The sequence below is a fragment of the Arachis ipaensis genome, chromosome B01 (genome assembly GCF_000816755.2).
Source record: "Arachis ipaensis cultivar K30076 chromosome B01, Araip1.1, whole genome shotgun sequence".
In the NCBI taxonomy this organism is placed as follows: Eukaryota; Viridiplantae; Streptophyta; class Magnoliopsida; order Fabales; family Fabaceae; genus Arachis; species Arachis ipaensis.
Window position 1 is genome coordinate 65,726,208 of NC_029785.2, and position 20,718 is coordinate 65,746,925.

The window sequence follows — 20,718 nt, forward strand, 5'->3', positions numbered from 1 at the left end:
CCTCGAAAGGATCATGAATGTCACAGAGGCACAACAAAGTCGAAGACCACAAAAGAGGCGAAGGAGAGAAGAACCACGAGAGGAAGAAGAACAAGAAGAAGAGCAACAATTCCAACCACAAACCAACATGGACATGGGCCGGATGCAAGAAGTAATTGAAAGGCTATCCGAACAGTACCTGAGAGTTCAAGAGAAACAAGAAGAATTTTATTCACAATACATGAGAGCTCAAGAGAGACAAGAGAAGCTTTAGTTGAGAATGATGAGCCAACAGAGAGATTTTGAGTCAAAATCTCTAGTTACGCAAAAGAACAAGCTTCACAATTTCAAGGATCTTTCAACCAGCTGGCCCAAATTCAAGTTGATAATTTGAGAGCTTTCAAGGAATTCGCGACTCTTTAGGATGCAAGATATGAAGTTCAAGCTAATTACAACATAAATTCTCAGATCAAGATCAACTACATTATGGAACATCTACATAATCTGAACCCAGAGTGGACAAAGCAATACGCCTGAAAGACAGAGTGGAAGAAACAATGAAGAAAGTTGGATTCTGGACAAAGATAAAGGGAAAAGGCAAGGGAGAAACTAGTAAGCAAGCAAGCGAGAAGAAGAAGAAAGACAAACAGGATAAAAAATGAAAGGTGGACTTACTCCTTGGTTATTCTATTCAATAAAGAAAGAACATGTCTGTTTTAGTTAATAGTCAACTTTTAGTTTAAGTCATTTTGCATTATGTGGTGTTTAATTTTGCAATAAGTGTGCTAGCCTAGGTGTGTGTTTTCACTTTCACTTGTTTAAATGCTTGTCTTGTTCCCTAATTCTTTTCAATTTAAGTAAAAGAAATGTTTGAACAGAAGTGGAAGAGTTCCTTTTTAGTAAGAAGTGAAATAACAGTAAGTGGTGGTATATATGTTTGATTGTGTAGCAGCTCACTTATAATGAATAAAAGGATAGATTGTTCCCCTTTTAGTGTAAACTAGCATGCTGTCTATGAATCTTAGCAAACAAAAATCCTTGGATGAAAGAAAAACAAATAGAAGGAAAGAAAGAAAAGCCAAAAATGGCAACAAAAACAGAAGAAAGCAAAGAATAAGGCTAGACCCCAATAGCTTGGACCTTAGGACATATGCCTGTGGTGTCTTTGTACTAGGATCTGCTTGGATGATCAGGTTCTATGGAGTGCTTTAACACTTGGTAACTTGGGTTAACTAATCCGGGATTATCAACCGAAAATCCACTGTCAAGAGCAACCTAGTTACAAGGCATTTAGTAACCCAAAGAGGTGCTGGGCACCAATGTCTTAAGAAGAATTGTGAGCTAAGTGTCTCTAGTGAATATGTGTTGAGTACAAATAAGCTAAGAAGCTGCTACAACACATGACACTGAGCTGCTAGAATCAAAGAAAAGTTCACAGAAAAAGTAAATAAAGAAAAGCAATTACCAAGGATGAGTGAATAATAAGAGGTCATAGCAGTATATTAGTTGATACTTAAAGGAGACATTCTACTCCTAAGGATTAATAAGAAGTGAGCTACAACCTTGTCTGCATAAAACCCCATGAACTACTAATAATGACTTGCTGATATGAACATCACTTTCTGTTTCATTCTTTCTTTTCAATAATTCAGTGCTTGCTTGGGGACAAGCAAGATTTAAGTTTGGTGTTGTGATGCCAGGGCATCTTAGGCTAGTTTCACTAGCCTTTTTCTTTGTTTTTAATAGGTTTTATGCACTTTCTTGAGTTATAAGTAAGCAATAGGGGTAGAAATTCATGCATACCTAGATTCATCTAACCATGGTTAATTTGATGCAATTTTATGAGAATTATGCTATAATTACTTGTGTGCTAAGAATGATGAGAATTCTCATTACTTTAGCAAAGCTTTGATGCATGTGTTGGTTGATGATAGGTGAAGAAAAGCATAGAAGAAAGTTGAAGAAGGAGCATGGAGAAGATAAAGGAGTAGCAACGTTGGTGGCCAAGTTGGACCACCAGTGTTGCCTCAAACGTTGAGAAGGAAGCAGAGCAAGGTTCTGCATATTCTGCTGGTGTCCACGTTGGAGGGAATGTTGGCAATCCAATGTTACCCCCAACGTTTTGAATAAATGAGCTTTCTGGAGAATTTGAAAATCTGTAGCGACGCGCACGCGTGCTGTACGCGTACGCGTGGATTTGAAATTCTGGCAATCCACACGCACACGTAGTTAACGCGTACACGTGGATGGGTAATGTTGGACCCCAAACGCTACCTCCAATGCTGATGGCCAACGTGCGCGATGGTGATTTCCAAAGTCTGAATTCGAAAACGCACAACGACACGTACGCATCTATGGCGCGTACGCGTGGGCCTAACTTCTGAGAATCCACGCGCACGCGTACAGCACACGCATGTGTGGATTGGCCAACGGTGGAGGGAACGTTGCTAGTCCAACGCTGAAGCCAACGCTCCTCTACATGTTTTTAAAAAACTAGAAATGGGACTTTTGTATCCACGCGCACGCGTACAGCACGCACACTCGTGGATGCGCATTCTGAACCCATAGGCGCAAACACGCAAGGCACGCGTACACGTGGGTAGAAGAACGTTGGCACTCCAATGTTGAGTCAAACGCCAATGACAGCAAATTTATCTGGTTTTTAAGAAAGGCGTTTGAGTCAACTTTGGCCATCAAACGTTGACTCCAACTTGAAGCACCAGAACTTAAAATTCAAACAGATCTCTTCTCAACAGCAAGAGAACCCAATTGGAGAAATTTTAACCCAATTCCATCAAGGCCAAAAGCACAATTTAGAGATTAAGATCAATGGAAGAAAGTGTATAAATAGCTTAGAATTTAAGTTTGCAAGGACTTTTACTTCACTTTTTATTTTTTCGGTTCATTTTTCATTTTCCAAGAAATGTATCTTTCAATTCCAATTTACATTTTAAGAGCTATGAACAACTAAACCCCCTTCATTGGGTTAGGGAGCTCTATTGTAATTCAATGGATCAATAGTAGTTTTCATTTTCTTCCTCTTTCTTTTCTCTTGATTTTTGTTACAAACTTCCGATCTTAATTCAATTAGATAGTTGTCTTGACAAAGAAGCTATCCATAATTGGAATTCTTTGGATCCTTGAGAGAGGGATGAAGAATTCATGCTAGAATTACTTTCTCACATTGGACTAGATTGGGGGTTGGATGGATATAGTGACATGTAATACTACTAATACTTTGATCTATGAATTTGTGCGGTATAATCAGTGACCGAACTTCAACTCTTCCCATGAGCAATTAAATAAAGACATTGGGCAATTGTTCATGCTTAGAGAGGTTGGTGAGCCAAGACATTAGGATCCAATCATCTAAGATTGCCAAGCAATGTCAATTAATGCATTGATTGAGGAAGAGATGAAAATGATTTTATCCGGAAAGTTTAATATCTCCCAAAACCCAGTGAATCCTTATCTTTGATCTACCCATTCTTTTACATTCCGTTCTTTAATTTCATGCTAATTCCCCATTCCCCTTTAATTTATTGCAATTTAAGCTTCTGTCATTTAAATTCCAGCAATTTAATTTCTGTGATTTATTTTCTTGCAATTTAAGTTTTCCGCCAATTTTACTTTCTGCAATCCCAATTTAAATTCTGATTACGCTCAACTAGAACAATTCTCCAATTAATATTGATCAACTAACCAATCCTTGTGGGATTCGACCTTACTCTACAGTGAGTTTTTACTTGACGACAATCCGGTACACTTGCCGGTAAGAAATTGTTGAGATACAGTTTTCGAGTGAATCACCCAGCAGTGGCGTGCCACGCCCTCAGTAAGGCTTTTATTCTCTTTTCTGGAATGTTAAACTGACATGCCATGCCAAGTAGCTGGTGTGCCATGGCTTTGATCTTAAGTGGCACGCCTATTCATCTTTTTCCATGGAGGCTTGTGCTGGCGTGCCACGCCTTTGATCTCAAGTGGCACGCTCCCTTGTAGAAGCTGCATTCTTCCTCTCTGGACTAATGAACTGGCGTGCCACGCCTTCGATCTCAAGTGGCATGCCCAATATGGTGTTGAGTCTCTTCAGGCCTTGGCGTGCGACGCCTATAACCCAAGTGGCACACCCATCCACTCCTGACTTGGCGTGCCATGCCTTAAGTCTAAAGTGCCACGCCCTTGTTGGTGCTTCCTCCATGCTCCTCTATTCAAGTGCATTGGCATGCCACGCCTTCGACCTCAAGTGGCACACCCATTGTAGATGGTGGAGTTGGCGTGCCACGCCCATCCTAGCGTGCCACGCCCCTTATGGACCTTTAAGAATGCTCTTTGGAATTTATGGTCGGCGTGCCACGCCCATACTAAAGCTCAGTGTCTTTTCTCTGGAGTTTATAACTGGCGTGCCACGCCTGGCCTTGGCGTACCATGCCCATATTGCTTCATCTCCCTGGCGTGCCACGCTCATTGTTCCTTCTCTGGCGTGACACGCCTGGCCTTGGCGTGCCACGCCTGGACTTGGCGTGCTACGCCGATTGAAATCTCCATGGACTTAATCTCTGGATTTAATAACTAGTTTGCCACGCCCATACAATTTTTGGCGTTTGTACCAAGTGGCACGCCCAGCTCACACGCCCAGTTTCTCTTTCTTGCTTCCTTCTTCTTTTTTTGCTCTTTTCACCTGGAATTCAACAAAAGCTCATTTCAAAGCAATGTACCATAATATTCACCATTAAGTGGGTTAGTGGCCTCACCAAACTTAGCTGTTTAGCTAGTTTCCAGCCCAATTAATCAAACCTCATATAATGGCTGCAAGATTGCACTTCCAGCTGGCTAAAAAAATTTTGAAACTTAAATCAAGGACACTATCAACTAATTAACTATCAAATGAAATTGAAATTAAACAACCTAAGTGACTAAATATAAACTACTCTAGAAAGAATGAAATTGAAAGGATATTAGTGTTGGGGTGCCTCCCAACTAGCGCTTCTTTAACGTCACTAGCTTGACGATTCTTCCTCTTCAGCTGAGGTTATAGTTCACCCTTTGCTCGTCTAATGAGTCCCCTATGTAATGCTTAAGTCTGTGGCTATTGACAGTGAAAGTCCTCTGTGTTTTGTCCTCTATAAGCTTCATATGACCATAAGGAGAAGCCTTGATGATTGTGAAGGGTCTAGACCATCTTGACTTTAGCTTCCCTAGGAAGAACTTGAGCCTTGAGTTATACAACAACACTTTTTGACCTTCTACAAACTCTTTTCTTGCTAGCTTTTGATCATGCCATTTCTTTGTATTCTCCTTATAAGTCTTGGCATTTTCATAGGCTTGAGTTCTGAATTCTTCTAACTCATTGAGTTGTAGCAATATTCTTTCCCCAGCAGCTTGATTATCAAAGTTTAACATCTTTAGAGCCCAAAATGCTCTATGTTCAAGCTCCACTGGTAGATGACAAGCCTTTTCAAACAGCAATTGGTATGGAGACATACCAATGGGTGTCTTAAAAGCTGTTCTATAGGCCCATAGTGCATCATCTAGCTTCTTGGATCAATCTTTTCTTGAGTTTCCAACAGTCTTCTCAAGTATTCTCTTGAGCTCTCTTTTTGAAATTTCAGCTTGACCATTGGTTTGTGGGTTGTTTAGGGTTGCTATCTTATGATTGACACCATATTTCAGGAGAAGTGTCTCAAGTTGCTTGTTGCAAAAATGAGTTCCCCCATCACTTATAAGATCTCTTGGAACCCCAAACCGTATGAATATATTCTTCCTCAAAAAATTAATCACCACTTTGTTGTCATTTGTTGGAGTAGCTATGGCCTCTACCCATTTTGACACATAGTCCACAACCACCAGTATGTAGTTGTTTGAGTATGACGGTAGGAATGGTCCCATGAAATTGATCCCCCAAACATCAAACAACTCCTACTCCATGATGAATCTCTGTGGCATTTCATTCTTTTTGGGTAGGTTGCCAGCTCTTTGACATTCAATGCACTGTGTCACAAACTCCTTTGCATCTTTGAATATTGTAGGCCAAAAGAATCCACATTGTAACACCTTGGCTGCAGTCATTTCTCCACTAAAATGTCCTCCATATGTGGATCCATGGCAATGCCAAAGGATCTCTTGTCCTTCCTCATGAGAAATGCATCTTCTTAGAATCCCATCAGCACACCTCTTGAAGAGATAAAGTTCATCCTAAATGTAGTGCTTGGCATCATTGATGAGCTTTTTTTTCATATGCTTGTTGATGTTGGAAGGTAGCTCTCCAATAGCCTTATATCCGCAAACTAGGGGACTTCTTGGATCATCATCAACTGCTCATCTGGAAAGCTCTCATTCACTACAAGGTTGTGTGCTTCATCTTCCTTTTTCGGGATTCTTGATAGGTGGTCAGCCACCTTGTTCTCTGCTCCACTTCTATCCTTAATCTCAATATTAAACTCTTGGAGTAGCAAGACCCAACTTATCAGTCTAGGCTTGGATTCTTGCTTGGTTAGCAAGTACTTAAGAGCTGCATGGTCAGTAAAAACAATGACTTTAGAACCAATAAGGTAAGATCTAAATTTATCAAATGCAAAAAATATAGCAAGAAGTTCTTTCTCTGTGGTGGTGTAGTTCCTTTGAGTCTCATTAAGAACCTTGCTAGCATAATAGATGACATGCACTAGCTTGTCTCTCCTTTGTCCAAAAACAGCACCAATAGCAAAATCTGATGCATCACACATTAATTCAAAAGGTAAATCCTAGCTAGGTGGTGCTATAATAGGTGCAGAGGAGAGCTTGCTTTTAAGCTCATCAAAGGCTTGCATGCATTCTCTATCAAAAATGAATGGTACATTAGAGACAAGTAAGTTACTTAAAGGTTTGACAATCTTTGAAAAGTTTCTAATGAACATTCTATAAAACCCAGCATGCCCCAAGAAACTTCTAATTGCTTTGACATTGCAAGGTGGGGGTAATTTCTCAATCACTTCCACGTTGGCTCTGTCCACCTCTATATCTTTTTTAGAGATTTTATGACCAAGGACCACCCCTTCGGTGACCATAAAATGACACTTTTCCCAGTTCAAAACTAGGTTAGTCTCTTGGCATCTCTTTAGCACCAAGGCAAGATGGTGTAAGCACTTGGAAAATGAATCACCAAACACAGAAAAATCATACATGAAAACTTCGATAAACCTTTTAATTATATCAGAAAAAATGGACAACATGCACCTTTGGAATGTGGCAGGTGCATTGCACAATCCAAAGGGCATTCGTCTATATGCAAAAACACCATATGGACAAGTAAAGGAAGTATTCTCTTGGTCTTTAGGGTCTACTACAATCTGATTGTAGCCTGAGTATCCATCCAAGAAATAGTAGTATTCCTGTCCATCAAGCCTCTCTAACATTTGATCCATGAAGGATAAAGAAAAGTGATCCTTCCTTGTGGCTTCATTGGGCTTCTTATAATCTATGCACATGCACCATCCAGTCACTGTTCTTATTGGTATCAACTCATTTCTTTCTTTTGGCACAACTGTGATTCCTCCCTTCTTGGGGACTACTTGCACTGGGCTCACCCAAGGGCTGTCTGAGATTGGGTAGATCACCCCTGCTTGCCATAACTTCAACACTTCTTTTTGAACTACTTCATTCATTGTTGGATTTAATATTCTTTGTGGCTGTCTTAAGGGCTTGGCACCTTCCTCAAGAAGGATTTTATGCATGCACATTGAAGGACTGATCCCCTTTAAATCTGAAAGTGTCCATCCTATGGCATCCTTGTGTTGTCTCAGCATATTGATAAGCTCCTCTTCTCTTCTTGCTCCTCACTCAAGCTTGAATTAATGATTATTGGATATGTGTCATTGTTTCCCAAGTAGGAATACTTCAAGCTTGGAAGCAGGGTTTTCAACTCCAACTTGGGTGCTTCCACTTCCTTCTTGCTTACCTTGTCTAGCATGATTGAGCCTTCTATGATTTCTTGTGGTAGTTCACCACATGCTGTTTGTTGGTCTTGTTCCATAACTTTCTCACATTGATCTTCTTCTAGGACTCCTTGAACTATCTTCTCCATTGTGTCCACCATCATGCATTCACCAATGGATTCCTTTGGGTAGCTCATTGCTTTGAAGACATGAATACCATCTTCTCCTCATGCAATCTCAGGACTAACTCTCCCTTTTGCACATCAATTATGGCTCCAACTGTAGCTAGGAATGGTCTTCCTAGTATGATTGATGTGTTAGCCTCTTCCTCCATATCAAGTACTACAAAATCAGCTGGGAAGATGAACTCTCCCACCTTGACCAACAAGTCCTCCACCACCCTATGAGAAAACTTAAATGTTCTATCAGCTAATTGAAGTGCTATTCTTGTTGGTTTGGCCTCTTCAATTCTCATTCTTTTCATCATGGCTAAGGACATAAGGTTGATGCTAGCTCCCAGATCACATAATGCTTTTTCAATGCTAATATCCCCTATGATGCAGGGGATTTGGAAGCTCCCAGGATCTTTCATCTTTTGGGGAAGCTTCTTTTGTATGATGGCATTGCATTCCTCCGTGAGCACCACAGTTTCCATTTCTCCCCAGTTTTTCTTCCTTGTCATGAGCTCCTTTAGAAACTTGGCATAGAGTGGCATTTTCTCTAATGCTTCAGCAAAAGGTATGTTAATTTGAAGCTTCTTAAAGATCTCCAAGAATCTAGAAAACTGGCTGTCTTTCCCATCTTTTCTCAACCTTTGTGGGTAGGGTGCTTTTGGTACATAGGGCTTCAAGACTTGCTTTGGTGGAGCTGGATCAGGTGCCTCTTCTTCCTCCTTGGTTTCTGAGTCATCTACAGCTTTTTTTTCTTGCAAGTTGTGGTTTGAGGAGGTCTCCTCCACTACCTTCCAACTTCTTAGTGTGATGGCCTTGCATTTCCCTCTTGGGTTGGCCACGGTATCACTAGAAAATGTATGTGTAGGCATTGGTATCTGTTTAGACAAGCTCTCTAGTTATGACTCTAGTTTTGAAATTGCTGCCCCTTGGTTTCTTATGTTAGATCTAGCCTCCTCTTGGATTGTATCTATTTTTTTTCAGCTTGCAATTATCTCTTTGCAATAGTAGCAATACTCCTTGCCAATTATGACATAGCAGCCTCCAATCTTACAAAGTTATTGCTGTTATTACATGGTTGTGGGGCTGAGGATGATACATCTTGATGAAGAAAAGAATAAATTCACTATCATTAATGCATCAAGTACAACAGGGCTCCCTCTCCCAATGAGAGGGAGTTTAGCTACTCATAGCTTAGAGAAAAGTACAATAGATGGAAGAAGATGAAGTGAAGTGTAAAAGTGAAAGTAAAACTAACTCTCAATCCAACTTTCTAACCCACTAGCCAACCCTCTTTTCAGTTCTCTCAGGGGTATATATACTACTCCTATCACTAAAAAGTAAAAATTACAAAAAGGAGAAGAAAATTACAATTCAAAATAAAATGAAAACTCATAAAATGAATCATGTGCCTGGCGTGTGAGTGGCGTGTGAGTGGCGCGCCACGCTCAGCTCCTCAGCTTGGCTTGGCATGCCACGCCTGGCTTCCAAACGGCACGCCCTTCTCATGCAGCTAGCCTGGCGTGCCACGCCTTCGAGCTCAAGTGGCACGCCCAGTGTGATTTCCTCCTTCTGCCTTTCTGGAAATTAGAACTAGCATGGCACGCCCAGGTCTGGCGTGCCATGCCCTCAATTAAGCATTTCTTCCATCTTCTGGAAATTTGAACTAGCATGGCACGCCCAATTCTGGCATGCAATGCCCTTAGTGAATTCCTCAGCCTTCTCCTCTGGAAAATTCACTTGGCGTGCCATGCCCAACAGTGGCGTGCCATGCCCTCAGTAAGGCTTTTATTGTCTTCTATGGAATGTTAAACTGACATGCCACGCCCAGTAGCTGGCGTGCCACGCCCTTGATAAAGGCTTCATTCTTTTCTCTGGTCGACTACACTGGCGTGCCATGCCTAGGTCCCAAGTGCCACGCCCTTGGTGCGAGTGATGTTGGCGTGCCACGCCTAAAGTCCAAAGTGGCACGCCCATTCAGCTTTTTCCATGGAGGCTTGTAATGGTGTGCCACGCCTTTGATCTCAAGTGGCACGCCCCCTTGTAGAAGCTGCATTCTTCTTCTCTGGACTAATGAATTGGCATGCCACGCCTTCGATCTCAAGTGGCACGCCCATTATGTTGTTGAGTCTCTTCAGGCCTTGGCGTGCCACGCCTTAAGTCTCAAGTGGCACGCCCTTGTTGGTGCTTCCTCCATGCTCCTCTACTCAAATGCATTGGCATGATACGCCTTCGACCTCAAGTGGCACGCCCATTGTAGATGGTGGAGTTGGCGTGCCACGCCCCTTATGGACCTTCAAGAATGCTCTCTGGAATTTATTGTTGGCATGCCACGCCTATACTAAAGCTCATTGTCCCTTATCTGGACTTTATAACTGGCGTGCCATGCCCATTGTGTTTCATCTCCCTGGCGTGACACGCCTGGCCTTGGCGTGCCACGCCCATTGAAATAGCATAGTTTCATAAAGAGATTCACCATCTCCTTGTTTAAAGCCTTGGATGTTGATTAATCCACATTTCATGGTATTTATTTGCTCTATTTGGGTGAATTTCATCGACTTTTCTTGCACTTATCCATTGAAATAGCATAGTTTCATGATTTCTTCCAAAAATGTGCCTGAAAGTGAAAACATGCTTTTTAGTCCTTTTAATTGCTAAATTTTATCCACTTTAATTCCATATGATGCCTTGATGTGTTTGTTGAGTGATTTCAGGTTTCCAAGGCAAGTATGGGTTGAAGAAGTAAGAAAAAGAGCATGCAAAAGAGAAGAAACTCTGAAGAAATATAGTTTGGAAGTTCAGCGATTCGTGTATGGCACAAGCAACGCGTACGCGTGGAAGTGAATTTTGCCAGGCGACGTGTACGCGTGACCCACGCGTACACATGACCCAAGTCACGTGAGCTCATTTATTGCAAATCGCTGGGGGCGAATTCTGGGCCTCCAAAACCCAACCCAACTCATTTCTGAAGCTATTTCAACCCAATTCAAGTGGAAGCAAGGGGGGCAATTAGGTTTAGTTTTTATCATGTTTAATGTAGTTCTCTAGAGAGAGAAGCTCCCCCATCTCTCTAGAATTAGGGTTCTTTAGTTTAATTTCTTGTAATTTCTACTTTTAATTCTTATTTTCATTTACTTTTCCTTGTCATTTATTGTTATTGTGTCTTTGTTCTTCTTTATTTCTCTTGTTATTCCCTTTATCTTGTCACTTTTATGTTATGAACACTCTCTGTTAATTTTAATTTCAATTAATGTAATTTATATTTTATGTTCATTTAATGCTTCCTTTAGTTGTTGTTATAATTTTCTTGCTTTTGGTAGTTAGCTTTTATTTTTAATGCAATTTAATATTATTTTACTTTCATGCACACCAAGTGTTTGATAAAATGCTTGGCTTAGTTTCTACTTAGTTTTTCTTCAGTCTTGGCTTGGTATTGAGAACTTTGGTGACCCTTGAGTCATTGATGTCCATTCTTTTTGATACATTAGAGTAGTTTGTTGATTTGGTTTTCATTGACTCTAAGTGACCCATTAGTGTTGACTTAAGACTTATGGATTGAAATTAACCATGCCTATTTGACTTATCTTCGATGTAAGATTGACTAAGTAGGATTAACTCTTCATAATCATCAAGTGTTTATGGTCAATGATTAGGATAGGTAACCTTAGCTCCCCATTTATGCCAAGGGGTTTCTTGCATTTGAATTTTCCTTTCCTTACATTTAATTGCTTTGACTTTTATTGCTTTGACTTTTAATTCCTTGCATGATCATTTAATTGCTTTCATTTATATTCTTGCATGTTAAGTTACTTTCTTGTTATTTACATTCCTTGTCTAGTTTTTCACACTCTTCGTTGGAAAATTGGGTGATTGGATGAAATTGAGTTGTGGATGTCCATTCCGCATTGTGTGAGGATTGTTAATTGGTTTGGTTTCCCTTGACTCTAAGTGACCCACTAGTGTTGACTAGGACTTAGGGATTGGAATCAATTATGCTCTTTTGACTTATCCTCGATATAGGGTTGACTAATTGGGATTAATTCACACACAATTACCATGTTTGTGGTCCACAACTAGGATAGAAATCCTTAATTATCCACTTCTTGCCAAGAGTCCTTTTTAGCCTTTAATTACCTTTTCATTGCTTTTATTTGCTTTCATTTAATTTCATGCTAGTTTCATTTATTTTCATTTTAATTTCTTGCCTCTTATCATCAAAATCCCAAAAATCCCCATACCCAATAATATGACATTTCATTGCAACTCCTAAGGAGAACGACTCGGGAGTTAAATACTCTCGGTTATAATAATTGTTTTGTATTGTGACATCCTTTGGATTGATATTTGATTGTGAGAATTCACTGTTGGTTTGGACTATGCTACTAACGAATTGATTCTTGTTTTCATTGATTCCAAACCGGCAAGAATTTTCTATCATCAAATGTCCAGTCTCAGTTGGTTCATCTTTCTTGGGAGAAAGTATTGGTTTAAAAACTTGTCCACTAATTGTTTCCAAGTTTTTAAACTAGCTTTAGGTTGGTTATCCAGCCACCTTTTTGCTTGGTCCTTTACAGCAAAAGGAAAAAGCAGTAATCTGTAGACATCTTGGTCTACTCCCTCACTTCGTACTGTGTTAGCAATCTTTAAGAAATCTGCTAGAAATTCTGTAGGTTCCTCTTGATGACGCCTAGAATACTGGCAGTTCTGCTACACTAGAGTAATGAGTTGAGTGTTCACTTCAAAGCTACTAGCTCTAATGTGAGGTATGCTAATACTTCTTTTATAGAAGTCAGCAGTGGGACTTGTATAAAATCCTAGAGTTCTCCTGAACTCTTCATTCCCACTTGGGTTCATAATGAAGAAAGGTAGAAAGAAAGGAAGAAGAAATAGGGATAGGAGAGATGAATAAGAATTAATTTTTTTTACTTTAGTTATTTAATTAAACCAAAATTAAAATTAATTAATTAGAAGGAATTTAAAATTTAATTATTAAATTTTGAAAATAGAAGAGAGAGAAGAAGAAGAGGATTTTCGAAAACTAGAGAGAAGAAGTTAGTTAGGAAGTTTTGAAAAATAAGAGAGAGAAGATATGTAATTAATTAAAAATAGATTTGACATTATGATTTGAAATTCAAAAAAAATTAAGTTTGAATTTTGAAATTTAAAATTTGAATATTGAGATTTGAAAATTGAAATTTTGAAATTGAAAATTTGAATTTTGAAATTTGAAATTTGAATTTTAAATTTTGAAAAAGATTTGAAATTTGGAATTTAAATTTTAGATTTTGAAATTTTAATTTTAAATTTTTGAATTTTGAAAGTTGAAATTTAAATTTTGAAATAAGATAAGATAAGAACCTTGAAAAAGATATGATTTTTGAAAAAAATAAGATTTTTAATTTGGAAAAGATTTGATTTTTGAAAATTAAAACCAAAGATAAGATAAGATAAAAATTTAAAAATAAAAATTTAAACTTTTAACTTAAAAATTTCGAAAATATGGTTAGGATAAAAATAAAAAAATATTTTTTTTTATTTTTGAATTTAATGATGAAAGAGAAGAACAAGTAAAAGACACAAGACTTAAAAGTTTTAGATCTAGCAACCCTTATTTTCCAACATTTTTGGAGGGAAAAAGTAAGGGACACCAAACTTAAAAATTTTAAGATCAAACACAAGGAAGACTCAAGAACACTTTGAATACTAATAAGAACACAAAGAACAAGACTCAAGAAACTCAAAGAACACAAGAACATGTAAAGAACACAAAACTTAAAATTTTTAGAAAACCAAAAGCAAATTTTTGAAAATTAAAAGAAAAATAACAAGATAACACCCAACTTAAAGATTTGAAACAAGATTTAAACAAAGAAACTATTTTTAAAAATTTTTTAGAAATCAAGACTCAAAGAACACGAAAATAACACCTAGAACAAAATAAAAAGACTCAAACAAAAGAAGAAAGTGACAAAGAAGATAAAGGTTTGTGGTAAAGTTTTAAAAGTTTTGGAATTGAAAAATAAGAATATATAAGACTCAATTCAAGAACAAAAAATAAACTAAGAAAAGAAAAATATTTTTGAAAGATTTTTAAATTTTTCTGAAAAATAAGAGGAAAAGAAAATAAAAATAAAAGACTCAAATCAAAAAAAGAAATTTATACTCTTGCAAAAAGTCAAGGACACAAAGACTTAAACCAAGAACACAAATAAAGAACAGAGAAAAGACAAATATTTTAAATAAGGGTTTTAAAATTTTCGAAGATTTAAAGAAGAAAACAAAAATTAAAAGACTCAAATAGGAATGATAAAGAAAAGAAAATTAAAATTTCCTGATCTAGGGAGCAAGACAATCCTTCAGTTTGTCCAAACTCGAACAATCCCCAGCAACGGCGCCAAAAACTTGGTGCGCTGATGAGCGGATATTTTATACGTTTTTTGGCATCACTTTCATATAATTTTTAGTAGTTTTTATTAAGCTTTTATAGGTTTTAGCGTCAAATTCACATTTTTTGATTCTACTATGAGTTTTTGTATTTTTGGGCAATTTCAGGTATTTTCTGGCTAAAATTGAGGAGTTGGAGCAGAAGTCTGATTCAGAGACAGAGAAAGCACTGCATATGCTGTCCAAATCTGACCTCCTTGCACTTGGTAGAGGAAGAGCTTTTCTGGAGCTACAGAAGTCTAAATAGAGCGTTCTCAACGGTTGTGGAAATCTGACTTCCAGAGCTTTCCAGAAATATATAATAGTCTATACTTTGCTTCGGATTAGAAGGCCCAAAACTGGCATTTAACGCCAGCTTCCTGCCCCCTTCCAGGCGTCCAGCACCCAAAGAGTAGAGCCCAGGTCCAAAAGCCCAAAGAGGACCCCCAAGCTGGCGTTCCACGCCCAAGAGACCTCATAGCACGTGGATCTCAACAAAGCTCATCCTAAACACTGACCAAGTGGGCCCAAGAAGTGGATTTTAGCACTAAATAGACTGCTTTACCCTTACTAGTCATTTGTTTAGTATTTAAAGTGTATTTTACACGATTTTCGGAGACACTTAAAAGCATCGTACACCATTTAGCCCTATTTTCATTTTTACTTTGTTTTTACTTTCAGTATGAGTTTCTAAACCTCCTAGGTTGAGGGGAGGAGCCCTGCTTAGTCCCATGAACTAATAAAAATACTATTGTTTCTTCTTCGATCCGTGTTTGATCTATCTCTAAGATGTATATTCCAATCTTCATCGTGGTGAGCATGATGATCTGACAAATTAGCTCTGTTCATCACATTAAGACGAACGTGCCTAACAAACATCCACGTCTACTTGGGTTCGTGTGAGTACCTGGAAGAAAAGCACGAGCCAACAGATATGTTTATACATCTCTCAGACGATTAATCCTCGATTTCGTTGGGGACTTCTCGAGACACCAGTTCAACCGATCTCTGGGAAGATTAGGGTCTCCGTGGTATAGGCTAGAATCCAACGAAGCAGTGTTCTCTGATCTTGAAAATTCGACCTTTTCTATGGCGTCTTGAGTAGGATCGCCAAGAGAATGGACTGCTATGCACTTCACCCTTCGTCAGATTGAGTAACCACGACCAATGGCCATGGCAGTGTTCAACCTGTATCAGAAGAGATCAATGACCACAGGCAATGGCTTTGATCACTTACAGCCTGCCATAGAAGAAGATCATTCACAAGCAAAGAAGACAGTAGTACCAGAGTTACTTCAGAAAGACAAAGCAACTCCGACTCTCAACTCTATTCCCAGCATATAATTCCTATTAGTTAACTTCTTTTGATTCTGCCTGACTAAGAACTACAGACAACCATTGCTTGCTTCAAGCCACAATCCTCGTGGGATCGACCCTTACTCGCTCATGTATTACTTGGATGACCCAGTGCACTTGCTGGTACTACTGTACGGAAGTGCGGGGTTTGCATATGCGCAGCAAGTTTTGGCGCTGTTACCGGGGATTGTTGAGTTTGGACAAAATGCGGGATTGTTTTGCTCCTTAGATCAGGTAAATTTATTTTATATTATTTTAATTGAGTCCTTTATTTTTATTTTCTTCTTCTCTAAATTTTTGAAAATTTCAAAAAAATTTTCAAAAATATTTTTCTTTTCTTTGTTTGATTCTTGTTCTTGGTTTGAGTCCTGCATGTTCATGCTTTTCAATTACAAAAAATTTTAAAACTTTTCAAAAACCTTTTTCATATAGTTTATTTTTGGCATCCTATGCATTCTGTTTGAGTCCTTGTGTCTATTTTCTTGTGAATAGTTGTTCTTGGTTTGAGTCCTGCATGTTCCTTTGCATTCTGTTCTATTCTTAATTTTTGAAAATATCTCTCCTTCTTCTCTCTCTTCTTTTTTCAAAACTACCTAACTAACTCTCATCTCTCTTAATTTTCAAAAATTCATCTTTTTTCTCTTTCTTCTATTTTTCGAAATTTACATTTAAAATTTAAATTCTTTTTAAATTATTAACATAATTTTTGAAAACTTAATTTAATTAATTAATTAAATAAAAACAAAAATAAATTTAATTGTTATTTACACTTTCTATTTATACTGCTCTTTATCTCACATCTATATTATTCTAACTCTACTTCCTTCCCTTGGTCTACCTCAACTTCTTTATCTTCTTTCCTTTCTTCTTCACATCTCACTTGGAGCTTCTTGCCAATTGGCACATAAAGCTTTCTTGTGATTTCCTTTCTTTATCTTCTCTTATTTACTATATCCAAGGTATTTTTGCTTTACTTATTTTATTTATTTTTATTTTTATTTTTTTAGTTATCTTCTTCTTCTTTCTCTGCTTCTGATTTTAAGGAGGAGCTTCTTGTCTATTGGCATAGTCTCTCTTCTTTTTTCTTTTCTTCTTGTTTATGACCAGGAATAGGGATAAAGAACCCCTCTTGATTCTTGATCCTGAACCTGAGAAGACTCTAAGGAGGCATTTACAACTAGCTAAAGCACAACACTTCGGAAGAGACCTTTCAGAAAGTTTTAAGCAAGAAACAGAGGATATGGCCGAACTACAAGAGGAGCCTAGAAAGGTCCTTAGTGACTTCACCATGCCTACCTCTGACTTTTATGGCAGAAGCATTGTTGTACCTGCCATTGGAGCTAACAATTTTGAGCTTAAGCCTCAGTTAGTCTCCCTTCTGCAGCAGAACTGCAAATTTCATGGACTTCTACTGGAAGATCCTCATCAGTTCTTAGCAGAATTCTTATAGATCTGTGATACTATAAAGACTAATAGAGTTAATCCTGAAGTCTACAAGCTAATGCTCTTTTCCTTTACTTTAAGAGACAGAGCTAAGCTCCGGTTGGATACACAGCCTAGAGAGAGTCTTGACTCTTGGAAAAAGATTATAAATGCTTTTCTGGCTAAGTTCTTTCCTCCTCAAAAGGTGAGAAAGATTAGAGTGGAAGCATAGCAGTCCATTCTGTTGGCGATCATACTCAAAATGCCACAGACAAGGTCGAATCTTCCGGATCAGAGGATGCTGCTTCTTAGGATTCTAGCCTATACCACAGAGACCCTAATCTCCCCAAAAATTGGCTAAACTGGTGTCTTGAGAAGTCCCCAATGAAGTCATGGTTTAGCCGTCTGAGAGATGTATAAATATAGCTATTGGCTCGTGCTTTCCAGTCACGTATTCACATGAACCCAAGTAGACGCGGGTGTTTGTCAGGCACGTTGGTCTTAATGTGATGAACAGAGCTAATTGGTTAGATCATCCTATTCACCATGATGAAGATCGGATATACATCTTAGAGATAAATCAAACACAGATAAAAGAAGAAACAGTAATACTTTTATTAATTCATAGAACTCAGCAGGCCTCCTCCCCTCAACCTAGGAGGTTTAGAAACTCATACGGATGGTAAAAGTGATGAAAAGTTGTCCGAATTACATAAATAAAATCCCTTAAAAACTAAACAAATGACTAGTAACGGTAAAATAGTCTTTTTAGTGCTAAAATCCATTTCTTGGGCCCACTTGGTGAGTGTTTGGGCTGAGTTTTGATGAGATCCACATGCTATGAGGCCTCTGGGGTGTAGAACGCCAGCTAGGGGGTCCTCTTTAGGCGTTTGTACATTGGTCTCTGCTCTTTGGGTGCTGGATGCCTGGAAGGGGGCAGGTAGTTGGCGTTGGACGCCAGTTTTGGGCCTTCTAATCCAAAGAAAAGTATAGATTATTATATATTGCTAGAAAGCTATGGAAGTCAGCGTTCCATAGCCATTGAGAGTGCTCTATTTGGACTTCTGGAGCTCCAAAAATGCTCTTCAGAATGCAGGCAGGTTAGATTTGGACAGTATCAGCAGTGCTTTCTCTGTCTCTGAATAAGACTTCTGCTCTAGCTCCACAATTTCAGCCAGAAAATACTTGAAATTGTACAAAAACACAAAAATTCATAGCAGGATCCAAAAATGTGAATTTAACACTAAAACCTATAAAAACTCAATAAAAACTAAATAAAACTACTAAAAACTATATGAAAGTGATGCCAAAAAGCGTATAAAATATCCGCTCATCACTCATCTTCCATCTTCACTTTTTCTATCTTTCTCTTCTTTCTTCACATCTCACTGGGAGCCTTCTATACTCAAATCAGACATAGAAGCTTCCTTTCTTTCTTTTCTTCTTTCATTATTTATGACCAGGAACATGGATAAAGAGCCTCTCTTTAATCTTGATCCTGAACCTAAAAGGACTTTAAGGAGAAACTTACAACAAATTAAAGCACAACACTTCGGAAGAAACCTTTCAAAAAATTTTGAACAAGGAATTGAGGACATGGCTGAACCTGAAGGTGAGGCAAGAAAGGTTCTTGGTGGCTACTCCTATGACTTCTATGGCAGAAGTATCTCTATACCTGCCACTGGAGTTAGAAGCTTTGTGATCAACCCACAACTGATCGAGCTAGTGTTGCAGAAGTTCTAATTTTACGGACTCCCATAGGAAGGCCTCAGTAAATTCATCTCTAACTTCCTATAGTTCTGTGACACTACAGACACCAATGGAGTAGACCCTGAATTCCACAAGCTCAAACTTTTCCCAATTGCTTTGAGAGATCGAGCAAAACATTGGTGGTACGATGTACCCAAGGAAAATGTGATCAACTGGGATAAGGTTGTTAACAAACTCTTGAATAGGTTCTCTCCTTCACAAAGATTAGCTAAGCTAGCAACAGGTGTTCAGACCCCAATCAAGACAGAAGTTCTAAACAGGGAGACAGTAGCCACACCCCCTGCTGAGAGTTATAGTGCTCCTAGTGCTATGGGTGGTGACCACCCTCAAGGAGACACTCACACCTACGACTAGTGGACACCTGAGCTAGTTAATACTTCTCCCACTAAGTTATTTGAGGAGGTGCATCCCTGTAGGGCCTTCACAGAAAGCCTAATGCTCTCTGAGAAGAAGACCTTAAACGAAGGTGAGACAGTAGTCTTTACCAAGGAGGTTGAACCTCAGGAGCTTGCTACTGAGGGACTAAAGGCAACCAAGAACCAAGAGGACCCTGAGAATGCCATTGAGCTTGCCCTTACAGAAGTGAAAGAGACTCAAGAACCACCTCTCATTGGCATGCAGAGAAAGCTTGAAGATGAGAAATTGACTCATCTCTCAGGAAGTTTCTTCTGAAGTAGAAGCTTATGATCCTAATCAACCTACCATGGAAGAGGTGAATTACATGGGAGAACCCTATGGAAATACCTACAATCCTTTATGAAAGAATTATCCTAACCTTTCCTGGAAGGATAACAGAAGCCTTAGCGAGGTTTCAATAATAATCAAAGTGGAAGGAACTAGAATAGGTTCAACAACAGACCAACATTTCCATCTTCTCAAGGGAATATGGAAACCCCTAAGCAGAGCCTATCTGACTTAGTCACTCTAGTTTCAAGCCTCTCTAAGACCACTCCTAGTTTCATAACTGAAACAAGGTTCTCCATTAGAAATTTGGAGGTACAAGTTGGTCAACTGAGTAAGAGGATCCCTAAGACTCCTCCTGACACCCTTCCTGGTAACACTGAAGTAAACCTAAGAGAAGACTGCAAGGCCATCACCACTGAGGCTGAGGTTGAATCTGGAGAGACTGGGAAGGCATTCGACGCCAATGAAGAAGATATCACTGGGCGTTCAATGCCCATCCAGGAACCAGAGATGGCGTTGAACGCCAGCCGGAGAGCACTGGCTGGGCGTTCAATGCCCAAAAAAGCAGCAAAGCTAGTGTTGAATGCCTGATAAACCCCAAGTTGGTGGTTTATCTTGTGCATTAGTTTAAGGGATTTTATCAACTTTTCTCATATTTATTCAATAAAATAGCATAGTTTTGTAATTCTCCTGTAATTTGTGCCTAAGCGTAAAAACATGCTTTTTCGGCCGTTAATTGGTTAATTTTAATTCACCTTTGATTCCACTAGATGCCTTGATGTGTTTGTTAGTGAATTCAGGTTGAAAAGGCAAGGAATGGATCAAAGGAGTGAAGAGAAAAGCATGAAAAGTGGAGAATTCTTGGAAAAGCAAGGATTTGGAGTGCATTCATCGACGCGCATGTGTGATAGACGCGCACACGTTAATATGAAGTCGCATGGCAACGCGTACGCGTGGGAAGTAAAATGCCAAGTGACGCGTACGCATCGCAGCTCGCATGTGAC

At 38.8% G+C, this 20,718-nt stretch overlaps 2 protein-coding genes across 2 annotated transcripts; both read right to left on the reverse strand.

Annotated features, from left to right (window-relative positions):
* Positions 4,999-5,379, reverse strand: LOC107607604. The gene has a single exon (XM_016309539.1). The coding sequence runs from the start codon at positions 5,377-5,379 to the stop codon at positions 4,999-5,001; it is 381 nt and encodes a 126-aa protein (XP_016165025.1).
* Positions 8,083-8,931, reverse strand: LOC107607595. Its single transcript, XM_016309530.1, has 2 exons — positions 8,517-8,931; positions 8,083-8,378 (listed from the first exon to the last, which is right to left on the reverse strand). The coding sequence occupies exons 1-2, from the start codon at positions 8,929-8,931 to the stop codon at positions 8,083-8,085; spliced, it is 711 nt and encodes a 236-aa protein (XP_016165016.1).